Below are 17,561 nucleotides of genomic sequence, written 5' to 3'. Positions count from 1 at the left end.
GTTGCATCCAATTTTGATGAAATTTTGGGGAATTAATGAGAATATTCTCGGGAAGGCATCTGTTGAGAAAAAAATATTTAGGTACTCAGGCAGGAAGCGATTTTTCTCTAAAAATAAAAGTTGAATCCTGTTTGGTACCACCCAACCGAGTGCCATGAAACTTTATGGAGTTCATGAGAATACTCCTGGGAAATTTATTCGAAAAACAAAAAAATTAAAGTTTGTTTTATGGCTTTATATATAGAGAGACGTTGAATGGAAATTTAATTTACTCCCGAAATCAGGTCAGTGCCGTGTATTTGATGCTTAATAAACACACAAGTCATGGTGCTTGACAGATTTTTCAGAGGCCAGTGCAGGGCCTGGCCCGGGTGGCTAGATTATTGATAAATATTTTACTTTTTTAAAACAAATAAAAAAGCCGTTTGTCAGAAGTTCAAATACTCAGAGTATTGATTTTTGCATACTCTCACTTACTTTACCCATAAAAAATGTATAGTTAAACCTAGTATCCTGATTGGATAATATAGAGCATGTGATATGATAAGCCCCGCCCCTCCACGTTCAGCTCCTAGTGATTCCAGAAATGTTGGCATTTACAGCGCGGCTGTTTGAAACAGGAGTTACTTTGTTTCATTTTTGAATTAAAACTTTAAAGTTTTCTAACTTTTGGCAATGTATAGGTTCCTGCACATATAAACAAGTGAGAAGTTATGTTGCTAAGTGAAACGGTTGAGGCTGTTTACATTTTGGTCGGGAGAGGCTGGCTGAGTTGTGAACGGATGTGTTCGCTTCTCGTGTTGTGGTTCTCGTGTGCTCTAGCAGTTAACTCGGCTTATGGACAGTGTGCAACACAAGGTGGCATCGTACAAAGGCTTGAGATATCAAGTCTGACATACGAGGGGTGTAATGACACGACACCTGTGACAGAACTGTCAGTGACAGATTGTGCCAGATCATGTCTTGGCACCAACAATTGTGTGTCCTTTACCTACGATAAAACCACAAAAGCATGCAAGTTTTGTGGTGCTGACGATGTGACTGGTTTAAAGTTCGATGGTGGTAGTTCTGCAGATGGTGCGGTGTATGCCCTACGTCAAGGCATTCAACAATCACAATTGATCTCGCTGATTTCGGAAATTATGTATTTAGATCTACCTTGTGGAATAGCTGTTGGTAACATGGTAAGTTGTGGTGTTTTTCTTCCATACCTGTTGATAACAGCAGAACAGAGAACTCTGGAGAGCTGTAGTTGGTGGCCCATAATCCAGCAGGACAGACAACTCTTTGCGGGATTAAGATAGTGCGGTAGTTATTTAGTTAGTAAGTTTTGTTAGTTTTAGAATACACACACACACACACACACACACACATATATATATATATATATATATATATATATATATATATATATATATATATATATATATATATATATATATATATATATATATATATATATATATATATATATATATATATATATGTACATGTATATAAAGTGTGTACCACTGTTCCATCAGGTTGTGCTGAAAGGTGTGTATCTCAACGACACAGGGTTCACTCTAAATCTGAAGAACGCCGCCAACATCTTCCTCAACTTCCGCCCCCGCATCAAGAACCTTCCTGTAGTCACGCTAAACTACAAGTATAACAATGTCTGGGGGACAGAGTGGATCCCCCTCTACAACACATTCCCCTTCACCGTCGGCCAGCCGTTTAGCCTGCACATCCTGGCCGGTGGCAATGGTTACGTCATCTTCATCGACGGCAAGTGGTTCAGTAACTTCACCTACATTATGCCGCCAACTAGTACCACATATTTTGAACTCACTGGCGCGATCAAACTTCTGGAATTAAGTGTTTAAATATTTTTTATATGCATTTTTTTTTATATTTTTGTACTAATAATATCGCTAGCATTACATACACCATAACATGGAATTCATTTCTTGGACATTTTTTTTCTTCAATTATAACTCAGACACACACACACACACACACACACACACATATATATATATATATATATATATATATATATATATATATATATATATATATATATATATATATGTATGTATATATATATATATATATATATATATATATATATATATATATATATATATATATATATATATATATATGTAAAACAAACATCAAGCATACAAACTCTAAATATCCCATTTTATAAAATTATAATAGTACAATGGTAAATATGATTGTTTATTTTTATATAACTAAGATTTCAGTTCTAATTAAATTTTATGAAGACGGTCTGGGAGCAGACATCGTAAATGAAATAGCAATGTAGATCGAAAATGAAGATTGAAACTAATTTTTTCAGACTCACAATTTGTGATAATCTCGAGTTCGATTTTTTGTAAGATTACTACGCTCCTTTATTTTTCCAATCACGATAAAACAAAAACTATCTCAAAAGAAAGAAATGATCAAGAACTCCTAACGATTCCGTAACTTTAAAACGAAGCGATAAGAGTCATGAGACGTGATAATTTAATCAGTGTAGATTTGATATGTGTTGCTTTGATAAATTACCCTAGATGTACATACATAATTTTATCTTTAAACAACTGTATAAGACATCCATTTATATTACGAACTAAATGTACTATACATTTATATACAATATTTTCCTATGAATTAAAATTAAATACCAACGTGGTTGTTTAGAACACTTGATTGAAATCTGTCGCTTAGTTAAGAATTTTTGTTTCATTTTAGCAAATAATTTTTTATTTTTAAAAACTTAGTCGGCCGTATGTCGGTGTAATGAAATGAAAATCTTTTCAGGTGGGTCTCTTTCTCACTCCGAGTTTGGATTAAGTGTTTCATTTGTTTATTGTCTATCTTTTATTTGTCTCTCTTTTTACAATCTTTTATTACCAGTGTTTCTTCCAGACTTTTTTCTCCGGGGGGGGGGGGGGGGTGTAGCACTTGAAATTTTTTTTTTTTTTTTTGGGGGGGGGGGGGAGGGCGGACACAGTTAAAAGTATATATTTTCTATATTAATTTTATAAATTTCATTTCGTTCGGGGGGGGGGGGGGGTAATAGAATTTTTTCGAGGGGAGGGGGGGGGGGGCGATGGTTTTTAGTCGGGTCAGCAGTCTAGTTCTTTACCACTAGACAACACCATCCCATAATACTTTACTGAATTAAAAAGCTTGTAACAAATTATGTAAATATATAATAATGATCAACTATTTAAATAATTAAATAATTAACAGCTAGACTACGACATCCCATGCAACTTTATATTAATTTATATAATAAAAAGCAAAAAAAAGATACGGTAAATATACAATAATGATGTACTATTTAAATTAACCGCTAGAAGTTCCCAGCGACTGAATGTTACGTCATTGTTCGAATCAGTAAATGTGACACGTATAGTTAAACTGATCGTATTATTAAAGCAAAACGGTTTTTGTTACTTACACGAATGTAATGTGCTAGCTCGAAATTGTAGCAGTTCTGTATATTTTCATTATGCATTTCATTGTGTATACAATCTGTCATATACATTCTTCGGAATGTATATTTTTAACTTGTGTACTAGTGTATGTGTATGAAAGGCTGTTTTTCTTTAAAGCTAGGATTTGTTAGTCAGTATTTGTAGTTTTTACTACAAATACTTAGGTGGGGGGTAGTGTTACGGGTCAGTTGTAGGTTAGATTAGAATAGGTTAGAATAGTCTAGAACTAGGGGAGAGTGCGTGTGTGAGTGGAGTTCACCTTACTGTGTAGTTACCCTTGTGTGTTTATGTCTTGTAGTCCGAAGGTCGAATGCGGGTATAAAAGGGCGAGTGAACGATTGTGGGGGCAGTCAGCGGATTAGTTGCTAGCGGGTAGGACGAGGGCTGTTCTGGTACGCTTGAATGCATTGAGACGAATAAAAGTAGTGAAGTTAGACACGAAGAGTTGTTGTTGATTTGATACGAACGCAGAACGTAACAACTGGTGGCCAGTATGAAACAAGTAGAAGCATAAACTAGATGCTGTCCTGACGATTGCTTGATGCTGTCCTGTCGTTTGCCTGATGCTGTCCTGTCGTTTGCTTGATGCTGTCCTGACGTTTGCCGGTTGCTGTCCTGGCGTTTGCCGGTTGCTGTCCTGACGTTTGCCGGTTGCTGTCCTGACGTTTGCCGGTTGCTGTCCTGACGTTTGCCGGTTGCTGTCCTGACGATTGCCGGTTGCTGTCCTGACGTTTGCCGGTTGCTGTCCTGACGTTTGCCGGTTGCTGTCCTGACGTTTGCCGGTTGCTGTCCTGACGTTTGCCGGTTGCTGTCCTGACGTTTGCCGGTTGCTGTCCTGACGTTTGCCGGTTGCTGTCCTGACGTTTGCCGGTTGCTGTCCTGACGTTTGCCAGTTGCTGTCCTGACGTTTGCCGGTTGCTGTCCTGACGTTTGCCAGTTGCTGTCCTGACGTTTGCTGGTTGCTGTCCTGACGTTTGCCGGTTGCTGTCCTGACGTTTGCTGGATGCTGTGGGGATGCCGTTAGCCCGACGCTATAGCTGTTTGACAGAGTATGTAACAACATCGACTGCGAGTTGCAAAATTTTGGGATGTAGAATGTTTGAGATAGGTGCAGGAGTCATAAACCAGTGTAGCCAGACAGCGCAAAGGGTAGACTCAATTTTTTGAATGTTAAGGGTTTAAAATAGGTGCAGGAGTCATAAACCAGTGTAGCCAGAGAGCGCACATGGTAGACTCAAATTTTTTGAAGTAGAGTGGTTGAGATATAGGTAGGAGTCATAAACCAGAGTACCCATAGAGCGCAGGTTGACTCAAATTTTTTGTGATGTGGAATGGTTGGGATATGGGTAGGAGTCATAAACCAGTGTAGCCAGAGAGCTCGAAATTGTAGCAGTTCTGTATATTGTCATTATGCATTTCATTGTGTATACAATCTGTCATATACATTATTCGGAATGTATATTTTTAACTTGTGTACTAGTGTATGTGTATGAAAGGCTGTTTTTTTTTTAAAGCTGGATTTGTTAGTCAGTATTTGTAGTTTTTACTACAAATACTTAGGTGGGGGGTAGTGTTACGGGTCAGTTGTAGGTTAGATTAGAATAGGTTAGAATAGTCTAGAACTAGGGGAGAGTGCGTGTGTGAGTGGAGTTCACCCTACTGTGTAGTTACCCTTGTGTGTTTATGTCTTGTAGTCCGAAGGTCGAATGCGGGTATAAAAGGGCTAGTGAAAGATTGTGGGGGTCGGTCAGCGAGTTAGTAGCGGTAAGGACGAGGGCTGTTCTGGTACGCTTGAATGCATTGAGACGAATAAAAGTAGTGAAGTTAGACACGAAGCGTTGTTGTTGATTTGAAACGAACGCAGAACGTAACAACATGTGTATAACTCGTTAATACTAAAAAGTATAAAAATAATAAATACATAAAAACGTTTATAATTACAAACTTTTATAAATTCACTAAAAAGAAGAAAATAATAATTTTTATTAAATATAAAATAATTATATGTGCCGCTATAATTATAAATATTTAAAGAAGCGGTCCGTGCTTTTATTTATAGTGATATAAATAGTGGTGCATTAATATTTTTAAAGAAAGTAATTTTTTATATATTTAAAGTAACCGCAGATTTATTATATTTTTAAAAAAAATTTTTATATTTAATAAAAATTGTATTATTTTCTTCTTTTTAGTGCATTTATAAAAGCCTGTAATTATAAACGTTTTTATGCATTTATTAAATATATCTTTTAGCAGTTATATCCGATGTATTTGGTAATGACTGATAAAAGTCTAATATTTGTACGTTATTTGAAATTAATTTTAGATCAAAGTCCAAATTTTCTAAAATGTGAATTATAAAAAAAAAAACCCAATTCTTTTGAGTAAACCAGGATTGGAAATAAAGCGTAAAATCCAAAACTATAAAAGTTTATTGTCTTATGTTACCTAGTAAATCGAGAGTAATAATATTCCCAAAATATCTTATTGTGTCCAAAATGTAATAATTTTCACAAGTTTTCACATTTTCCCCAAAATGTTACATTGAAGCATCTACAGAACAAAGTCACCAAGTTACTGGTAATCCCACCATCATTATGTTTTTTTTTTCGACTCAAGTGAAGAATTATGTAGGGTAGGCAACCCTGACACACTACAATGACATATTTTATTCACGGTTACCTACCTTCGGCCAATGCACTCACTAGCATTTCCTAGGAGTGGTGTTGTTATTCCATTATTTTATTAGTTAATCTCTAAATATTTGAAAAAAAAAACAGTAGTAGAATGTTTGAGATAAATTTTTAATTATATATTAACTTACACATTATCATATTAGAATACATCGTAAATTATTTAGTTTATTGTCCGAATTTGAATAAATATAACATTTCTTGAAAATAAAAATATGCTTTCTTAATTTTGGCGACTGCTGTTACAGTGTTTAACATGGCTCCCTAGTCTAATAGACCATTGGTTAATTGGGCAACGGAAATCCAAGCGTAATGTCAGGGTAATAAGATACAACTGGACTCCATGTCCAGGGGTGTACTGCTACCCGGGGACGGTGGGGGTAGGGGTGTAGCAAGAACGGGGGGGGGGGGGGGAGGAAGATAGTGACGCCATTATTTATATTTTTAGAATCTAACATAACAATCTTACAATCTAACAAATTAATTGCGTTAAATGTGGTCTTTGAATTTCTTTCAAATGAACATATTTTAAAAGTTCATAAAATTTTTAACAATTTTATGTAACAATCTTAAATTAACGGCCACTAAAAATACGAAACAATGTTCAAGACATGAAAACCATCGATAAAAATAAAAGCTAATTAACATTTTACTATTGAAGCAGTAGATGTTAGATGTAACATAATCATGTAACATCTACAATAGAGGCTCACACTGTGTTTTTAGGGATATCGAACTGTCGACATTCAGTTACTGTTGGAATGTTATACTCTAGCTCTAACCTCTGCATGTTGGAATGTTACACTAGCTCTAACCTCTGCCTGTTGGAATGTTATACTCTAGCTCTAACCTCTGCATGTTGGAATGTTATACTCTAGCTCTAACCTCTGCATGTTGGAATGTTAGACTAGCTCTAAATTCTGCCTGTTTGAATGTTACACTAGCTCTAACCTCTGCATGTTGGAATGTTACACTAGCTCTAACCTCTGCATGTTGGAATGTTATACTCTAGCTCTAACCTCTGCATGTTGGAATGTTATACTCTAGCTCTAACCTCTGCATGTTGGAATGTTAGACTAGCTCTAAATTCTGCCTGTTTGAATGTTACACTAGCTCTAACCTCTGCATGTTGGAATGTTACACTAGCTCTAACCTCTGCATGTTGGAATGCTATACTCTAGCTCTAACCTCTGCCTGTTGGAATGTTATACTCTAGCTCTAACCTCTGCATGTTGGAATGTTAGACTAGCTCTAACCTCTGCCTGTGGGAATGTTATACTCTAGCTCTAACCTCTGCCTGTTGGAATGTTATACTCTAGCTCTAACCTCTGCCTGTTGGAATGTTATACTCTAGCTCTAACCTCTGCCTGTTGGAATGTTATACTCTAGCTCTAACCTCTGCCTGTTGGAATGTTATACTCTAGCTCTAACCTCTGCCTGTTGGAATGTTATACTCTAGCTCTAACCTCTGCATGTTGGAATGTTAGACTAGCTCTAAATTCTGCCCGTTTGAATGTTAGACTAGCTCGAACCTCTGCCTGTTGCATTGTTTGACTAGCTCTAACCTCTGCCTGTGGGAATGTTAGGCCTCTCTCTTTATAGTAACTAGCTACATGAAATCAGCTGGAGAGAAAATTAAACAAATTTAATCTAAATATTTTGCTCGTTTAAAATACAGTGAGATAAATTTTTGTTTTAAATTATAATTAACTTTATCTTAAAAGTGTTTCGGGGGAGAGTGGAATCTAGTTCCTCTACTTTGTGACGTCATTCTTAGAAAGTTCATTAAACTTTTAAAGTTAACAATAAGTTATGATAAATTTAAGTAAATTTAAATAATATGTAAGATATATTAATAAATTTAAGATAGATTAATAAATGTGTTAAATAGTGTACAACCCCATAGGCCTATATATTCTAATATATCAGTCAATGGTTGAAATTTTATTCATTTGAAACATTTAATTACTGCCAGAAAGCTTCAGCGCTATTTCTCCAGATAAAAGTCTGTGCTGGTGTTAGATGTCAGGGAAACTGAAAGTCGAGGGTTGAGGTTAAACAGCTGACACAGTTTCGTGGTTCGAATCCAGTTGACGGCGATGCACGTATTCGTGTCTCGCCGCTCCAGACAGAGCAGTGTGCAGTACATCGAGCTGGGAGCGGAGGTGGCCAAGAGGTAGGGCGAATTCAGGCGAGAGTTTTAGTGGCTGAGAATTTGTTTTCCTTGGAGATGGCAGAACTGGACATTACCTTGACCTCACAAATGTTAATTTCATCCAAGGTGTATCTGAAAAAAATCAAGTAATAATATTAAACACATACAAACGTGTGTGTGTGTGTGTGTGTGTGTGTGTGTAAACACGATAACTTTCGTACCGTTAAAGCTAGATTGATGACATTTCATATATAAGTAGGTAGTCCAAACTGAAATTAACTATTGATTGCAGACTTCTGGAGTGAGTATGTCATGAAAGAACTTTTAATTGTAAGCTCTATGCCGCAAATTTTATAAAAATATCTCAATAAATAAAAAAAGTTATGCGATTTTTTAAAAAGCAAAATTTGGCAAAAAAGTGATTTTCAAAAAGTGCCATTTTTGAGAACCCATAATTATTTTCTAAACTAAATAACATAGAAGTGTCGAAATTGGTAAAGTTACTGCAAAGTTTGTAATATATATGCCCAATTTTTTTCAGTCATCTAAAATGAGTCTTTCTAAGGTAAACAAATAATTGAAAATGACAAAAATGCGTTTTGGTCACTTTTATTTTCATACAAAAAGAAAAATTCAAATTTTTTTTTTTTGCTTTGGACATAGAATAACTCTAAAACTATTGTGTTGGTAACATTAACAGGAAGAATGTGTTCATTATTTTCAAAAATCACATGAGTTAAAATATTATTTTTTAAAAAATGCCACAGTTATCTAGTGCAGGAGAAACAGAATCAAAATTTAATGGAGTAATATAATGTAATCTAATAAAGACGTGATGCCTACAAGTGATGCAGCAGTTGATGCTACATTCAAACCTATCGGGTTGATAACTGCTTTGGGGGAACAGTTTTTAAAACGACAACTCCACATCTTTGTATGTCTTGTTTCCCTCAACCTTGATCTTGTGGAGCATCAGGAGTAAGTGATATGTTTTGGGAACTGTAGGAGGGGGGCTTGGCCTTCTTCCCTTCCCTTGTAAGGAAAGTTCTGGATAGGCCAACATAAATGTCTCCAGTTATGGAATAAATAATTTATTTAGTGATTATTAAAATATAATTAAATTTAGTACTAACCTATTTGTCCTATGACTGTAGCTGGAAACATGAAAAAGCCTGAAAATACCCTTTTGTTAAAAGTAATTTATACTTGATAGTATATTTTTAATATTAATTCTATTGAATGAAATATTCTTTTTTGTGCCACAATGGTTGAGATATCCAATGATGAAGATGCCATACTGTGGTTCTCAACATCCTATAGGACAACTTAACTGTCCTTCATTGTTACTATATGCATATAAAATAAATAAATAATGAGAAATACTACTAGTACTACTTATACTTACAACTAATATAACATTTAAAACTAAGTCACAACATGTACAATCTTAATAAATTACCATCTAAACATTGATCTGGTACATTTTATTATGGAGACTGGCGCAGACCATTTCACATTATTCAGCAGGAGAATCAGAATCAGAGTGCACAACAGAATAAAATACTTAAAAAAAACTTTTTAAAAAACTACGTTTTTCTTGTGGACTAAAAAGTAGAAAATAATTTTTTCTTCCGACCCTAGGGGATCTACCAATGACTGCTCGTAGATTTTGTTCATACATTTGATGACAAAAAACGTGGGTACGTTCACCATCAAATTTCCCGACCCATCTGCCCGACCCACGTTTTTTGTCATCAAATGTATGAACAAAATCTACGAGCAGTCATTGGTAGATCCCCTAGGGTCGGAAGAAAAAAAATTATTTTCTACTTTTTAATAAAAATGTAGAGTTGTTATAATTATAAATTTCTTTTGTGTTTCATTAATATTTTATAAGTACTTAACCTTCGTTCCCTGTAAATAATTGAGTTCGTACAAATAGTAACCAGGATTGTCTGGTGGCCATTTTGAATTTGTCGATTCATAATTTTGACGCGATAGTCCAGATAAACTGTAGTAATACGACCCTATCATTAATCCCATTCGATAGATTTTAAAGAATTAGTAAACACTAGCATCTAATAGTTAAGTGCATCCATATTTTAAGTCCCTAGAATGTCCTGAATTAAATAGCTTCACGTCTAAACACACCATATGTACAAGCGTAGTTCACACGCTAAAACCGTGGACTAGTAGCGTTCAAATGTACACTAATAACGTGTACTAATTAAACCAAAATGACATTCAAACTTAAAATTCATTTATTAAAATGGAAATGAAACTTTAAAAACGATACTTACAACTTGTTTGAAGGCTCTAGCAAGGGTAAAATCCGTTTAGCATCATCGGTCGTCAACCTTTAAAACCGTTCGGCGAGCTACTCACTCGGGGCTAAAAGTTGACTTGAGGGTTATATGCTTGATGAGGGCACGGCTTCGCGACGGTAAATCAGAAATACTTGAATTTACAATACAAAGTAGTTATAAAAGTGAACTTTACATCGGTGTAAAAATTGAAACAGAATTAGTTTGTTTTCGTGTATATACCGTCATTTAAAGTTTAAAAACTGATTTTTAAAAATGAAATAAGCAAGTTATTTTTTCAATTTATACATCAAACGATAGACTAGAATACGCTCTTTAAAATGACATTAAGATTATGCTTCTACGATGCTTCGTCGCGAAGCCGCAACCAAATGAAACAGTGTGGGGTCGATCGGTACTCGCAAAACGGTGAAATTTGTTGACGTAACTGATACTTTTCAAACAAATATAAAACACATTCAAACATGTGTTACAGATAGATATAAAAATACCAGATTACGACGGATAAAGACTTAAACTTTATTGACATATAATTTTTATTCTTATAGGACAACTAGAAGTAGTGAAATTTTTTTTTTTTTGAAAACCGCAAAAACTGACCCTAAAACGCACTTTTTCGCCAGTTTGGACTACCTAATATAAGTATTATATCAAAGTTGTTGTACTGTATCAACTTTTCAGCGATTGTCGGTAACCGGAAATGGAACTTATTCTACTTTCAGTAAAAGATAATTCTCAGCCATCTTTAAAATTTTGAGTAATTTCCCTTGAGCGGAAGTAGTAATTTACGCTATTTCCGATTTTTCAAATAAAAAAACCGCATGTGAATTTATAAAGTACTAGCCGTCCTTGCCAGGCCCTGCACTCACATCTCTGAAAAACTGTCTGCAAAGGACCATTACTTGTGTGTTTAGTAATCAGCATATACCCGGCATTGCCCACCTTAACCACAACCAACCAAAACACAAAAAAAGTGCAAACATAACACAAACACAAATACAAACACAAACGAAAACTCAAAGACAAACCCAACCACAAACACGAAGAAAACGCAAACATTAACGCAAACAAAAAAACAAACGAAATTAAACACAAATCCAAACGCAAACATAAACCCAACCACAACCAAACAAAACTAAAGCACAAAAAACGCAAACATAACACAAACACAAATACAAACGAAAACACAAAAAAAAACGCAAACACTAACACAACCACAAAGAAAACGCAAACGCAAACACTTCATGTAAGTAGAATACGGCTGCCTACACCATGAACATGAAGTTCAGTTTTCGACATGGACAGGCGGATAAGAATCATGGAAATCGATTGACATTGAACTCGTTTCAGGATGAAGAAAAAATGTTTTTCAGTGTGAAGAGCTCTCCAACTGTCGCGAGCTGGCCAGCTTATGAGTGCGTTTATTTTATTTATCATTCATCATCTCTACCGCTCTCACAAATAAGGGCACCAGGTTTATTTATAAATCTTTTACAGAGACACCTTAGTTTAAAAAGTCTTTTTGTTTTGGGTCATTTGTGAGTTGTGAATTTATGTTCTGTAAGTTAAGCAAGAAAGTTTTATTTTAAATGATTCGAAAAATAAATGCAGATAATTTTCCATCGACTCTATAAGAGACAATCATGGCTCACATCCCAGAATTCCCCCCCCCCCCCCCACCACCACACTCCTCGCCATTAAAATGGCAATTTTTTTTTAATCTTAAAAAAAGAAACAATCCTATATTTAAGAGTTGTTACGGAACATTGTGAGGTCAGATTAGAATAGGTTAGGGGAGAGTGCGTGTGTGAGTTGAGTTCACCCTACTATGTAGTAACCCCGGTGTGTTTATGTATTGTTATCCCAAGGTCGAATGCGGGTATAAAAGCGCGAGTGAACGATTTTGGGAGGTCAGCGGGTTAGTTGGTAGCTGTTGGGGCGAGGGCTACTCTGGAATGTGAATATTTGAGACCGAATAAAAGTATTGAAGTTAACCACGAATCGTTGTTGAGTTGAATCGAACCCGGATGTAACAACTCCCAATACTGGCCACCAGTTGTTACAGTCTCCTCATAGGTAACAGGTTCAAAACAAATAAATAATTGATCTCAAGAGTTCCATAACAACGGTGAGATATTATCACATTAGCTAACGTGTTTTTTAACTAAACCTAGATCTTTTTTTAAAGTTTTGTAGTAAAGTTTTTTCTTATAAAATATTTAACAGCTATACTGACGCTTTAACACATCGAAGAGCTCTCCACAGTAAGGCGCTTGAGACCCGAGAAGATCAATTCTTACAAATATTTGTGGAAAAGAAAAACACTAGAAATCTTACAGCGAAAATGGAAAACACAAAAATTAGGAAAAAAAAGACATTTTACGGGTTGTAATGTTAAAAAAAAATATAGGTACATTCATCAGAAAACTAGATTTCTATGTAAAGACGAAGTTATATACAGTATAACACAAAACATTATTTATAAATAACTTACAGAAAACAATAATGATCTAGTAGTAAGGCTATTATATCTATGCTGTTGGCAGCAGTAATACGATTTGTTTACACACACACACACACATATATATATATATATATATATATATATATATATATATATACATATATATATATATATATATATATATATATATATATATATATATATATATATATATATATATATATATATGAATGTATGCCTCCAGCTAGCTGGCTGGTTTTTATCCATGTTGCATCCGATTGCCAAGAAACTTTGGGGAATTAATGAGACTATAGCCGGGAAGGCTTCTGGAGAGAAAACATAATTACATTTTGGTGCCATGGCGGGATGCGATTTGGCTAGGCATTGCTAGTTTATTGATAAACTTTTTTGCTTTTTTAAAAATAAAAAGCCATTTGTCAGAAATTTAGATACTCAGAGTATTGATTTTTGCATAATCTCACTTACTTTACTCATAAAAAATGTATAGTTAAACCTAGAAGCCTGATTGGATAAAAAAGAGCATGTGATATGATAAGCCCCGCCCCTCCATGTTCAGCTCCTAGTGATATTACAACGACTCCAGGTATAGTGGCATTTACAGTGCGGCTGTTTGACCAAGGAGTTACTTTGTTTCATGCTTAAATTAAAACTTTAAAGTTTTAAACTTTTGGCAAATGTATAGATTACTGCTCACATAAACAAGTGAGAAGTTATGTTGCTAAGTGAAACGGTTGAGGCTGTTTACATTTTGGTCAGGAGAGGCTGGCTGAGTTGTGAACGGATGTGTTCGCTTCTCGTGTTGTGGCTCTCGTGTGCTCTAGCGGTTAACCCGGCTTATGGACAGTGTGCAACACAGGGTGGCATCGTACATAGGCTTGAGATCTCAAGTCTGACATACGAGGGGTGTAATGACACGACACCTATGACAGGACTGTCAGTGACAGATTGTGCCAGATCATGTCTTGGCACCAACAATTGTGTGTCTTTTACCTACGATACAACCACAAAAACGTGCAAGTTTTGTGGTGCTGACGATGTGACTGGTTTAAAGTTCGATGGTGGTTGTGCTGCAGATGGTGCGGTGTATGCCCTACGTCAAGGCATCCAACAAACACAATTAATCTCACCGATCTCGGAGATTATGTATTTAGATCTACCTTGTGGAATAGCTGTTGGTAACATGGTAAGTCGTGGTGTTTTTCTTCCAAACCTGTTGATAAAAGCATGACAGAGAACGTTTGAAAGCTGTCGTCGGTGGCCCATACTCCAGCAGGACAGAAAACTCTGGAGAGCTGTGGTTGGTGGCCCATACTCCAGTAGGACAAAGAACTCTGGAGAGCTAAAGTTGATGGCCCATACTCCAGCAGGACAGAGAACTCTAGAGAGCTGTAGTCGGTGGCCCATACTCCAGCAGGACAGAGAACTCTGGAGAGCTAAAGTTGATGGCCCATACTCCAGTAGGACAGAGAACTGGAAAGCTGTAGTTGGTGGCCCATACTCCAGCAGGACTGAGAACACTTTGCGGGATTGATTAAGATAGTGCGGTGGTTATTTAGTTAGTAAGATTTGTTAGCTTTAGAATACGATATATATATATATATATATATATATATATATATATATATATATATATATATATATATATATACATATAGTACATGCATATAAAGTGTGTACCACTGTTCCATCAGGTTGTGCTGAAAGGTGTGTATCTCAACGACACAGGGTTCATTCTGAATCTGAGACAGAACGCCGCCAACAACACCCTCCACTTTAGACCCCGCATCTCCATCGTCACGAACATCCCCGTGGTCACGTTAAACTACAAGTATAACAATGTCTGGGGGACAGAGTGGGTTCCCCTCTATAGCACATTCCCCTTCACCGTCGGCCAACCGTTCAGCCTGCACATCCTGGCCGGTGGCACTGGTTACGTCATCTTCATCGACGGCAAGTGGTTCTGTAGCTTCACTTACGTCGTGCCGCCAACTAGTGCCAGATATTTTGAATTCACCGGCGCGATCAAACTTCTGGAATTAAGTGTTTAAATACTTTTTACATACAGTTTTTTAAATTTTTGTTAATAATACTACTAGCATTTCATACACCATAACATAGAATTCATTTCTTGAACATTTTTTTTCGTCTATTATAACACACACACACACATATATATATATATATATATATATATATATATATATATATATATATATATATATATATATATATATATATATGTGTGTGTGTGTGTGTGTGTGTAAAACAAACATCAAGCATACAAACTCTAAATATCCCATTTTATAAAATTATAATAGCACAATTGTATATATGATTGTTTATTTATATATAAATAAGATTTCAGTTGTAATTATATTGTGTGAAGAGGGGCTGGGAGCAGGCATTGCAAATAAAACAGCAATGTAATTAGAAAATGTAGATTGAAGCACTAAGTTTTTCCGACTCCCAAAGTTTATAAAACATAACAATTTGTGATAATCTTGTGTTCGATTTTTTCACGATTACAACGTGTTTAGATTAGAAAGGTTTAAAAAGGTGAAAATAGCCAACCCTTCCTTTTATACAAGAAAAAAATCTACATTAAAAGAAACAAATCACCAAGAACTCTTAACGATTCTGTAACATTAAAACGATGGGATAAGAATCATGAGACGTTGTGATAATTTAATCATTTAAGATTTTAAATATCTTGCTTTGTAAAATTTTAGCTCTTTTTGTATAGACCCTAGATGTGGATTCATAATTTTATCTTCAAACAACAGTATAAGACATCCATTTATATTGCTATACATTTGTACACAATATTTTGCTATGAATTAAAACTAAATACCAACGTAATTGTTTAGAACACTTTAGTGACATCTGTCGCTGGGTTAAGAATATTTGTTTCATTTTGGCTAACTATTTTCGATTTTTAAAACTTAGTTGGCCGTATGTTGGTGTAATGAAAATTTACTTAGGTAGGTCTCTTTCTCACTCCGTGTTTGGATTAAGTGTTTCATTTGTTTATTGTTTACCTTCTATTTATCTCTTTTTTTAAATATATCTTTTAGAAGTTATATCAGATGTATTTGGCAATAACTGATAAAATTCCAATATTTGTACGTTATTTGAAATAAATTTTAGATCAAAGCCCAAAATTTCTAAAATGTGAATTAAACAAAATGTTATTTTTTTAGTAACTGGTAAACCAGGAATGGAAATAAAGCTAAAAATCCAAAATTATAAAAGTTTATTGTCTTATTTTACCAATGTTTATCGAGAGTCGCAATGTCACATTGTGTCCAAAAGGTAACAATGTACACACATTTTCACCCTTTCCCCATAATTTCACATTGTGTCCAAATTGTAACAATCTACACAAATTGTCACATTTTCCCAAAAATGTCACATTGAAGCAGATTACAGAACTAGGTCATCAAGTTACTGGTCAATCCCACAATCTTTATGGGTGTTTTTTCGTCTCGAGTAAGAATTATGTAGAAGAGGCCACGCTGACACACTAGCAAGAGATATCATATTCACGGTTATCTACCTTTGTCCAATTTACTCACTAGCATTTCCTAGAGTTAGTGTTGTTTTTCCATTACCAAATAATAAAAAAAAACATTTGTAAAATGTTTGAGGTACATTTTATATATTAACTTAAACTTTATCATATTAGAATAAATCGTAATTTATTTAGTATATGGGTTGAATTGAAATAAATATTACATTTCTTGAAAATTAAAATATGCTTTCTTATTTTAGGCAAATAGGCCTACTGTTGCAGTGTTTAAAATATAGTGCTCCCTAGTCTAATAGACCATTGGTTGCTTTGGCAATGGAAATCCAAGCGTAATGCCGGGGTTATAAGATATAACTGGACCAGAGTTTCTTCCAGGCATCTCTTCGGGGGGGGGGGGGGGGCTTTGCCCCCCCGAAAAGTTTTTACCGCCCCCCCGAACGAAATGAAATTTATATAATTTATATAGAAAATATATACTTTTACCAGTGTCCGCCCCCCCCGAAGAAAGTTTACCGCCCCCCCGAAAATTTCAAGTGGGCCCCCGGAGAAAAAAGTCTGGAAGAAACACTGAACTGGACTCAATGTCCAGGGGTGTACTGCTACCCCGGGCGGTGTGGGAGGGGGGTTATCAAGAAGGGGGGAGGGAATAGGCAGAGACGCCATTATTGATATTTTTAGTATCTCATAATATTCGTACAGTTCCGCTTCATAAGATTTTTAACAATTTAATGTAACAACCTTAAATTAACCGCCATAAAAAATATAAGTAACAGTGTTTAAGACATGAACACCATCGATAAACATAAAAACTTAATAAAATGTAACTATTGAAGCAGTAGATTTAGAGGTAACACAATCATGTGACATCGACAATA

General features: G+C 35.3%; 1 protein-coding gene across 1 annotated transcript; it reads left to right on the top strand.

Annotated features, from left to right (window-relative positions):
• Positions 1-1,142: 1,142 nt before the first annotated feature.
• Positions 1,143-15,205, top strand: LOC131931379 (uncharacterized). The gene is made up of 4 exons (XM_059288184.1): positions 1,143-1,184; positions 1,524-1,782; positions 8,284-8,474; positions 14,849-15,205. Exons 1-4 carry the CDS (start codon positions 1,143-1,145, stop codon positions 15,203-15,205), a joined length of 849 nt encoding a protein of 282 aa, XP_059144167.1.
• The last annotated feature ends 2,356 nt before the right edge of the window (positions 15,206-17,561 follow it).

The sequence above is a fragment of the Physella acuta genome, unplaced genomic scaffold (assembly GCF_028476545.2).
Source record: "Physella acuta isolate Inbredline_101_S28 unplaced genomic scaffold, ASM2847654v3 ptg000104l, whole genome shotgun sequence".
Taxonomy (NCBI): domain Eukaryota; kingdom Metazoa; phylum Mollusca; class Gastropoda; family Physidae; genus Physella; species Physella acuta.
This window is presented reverse-complemented; position numbering and strand designations above follow the sequence as displayed.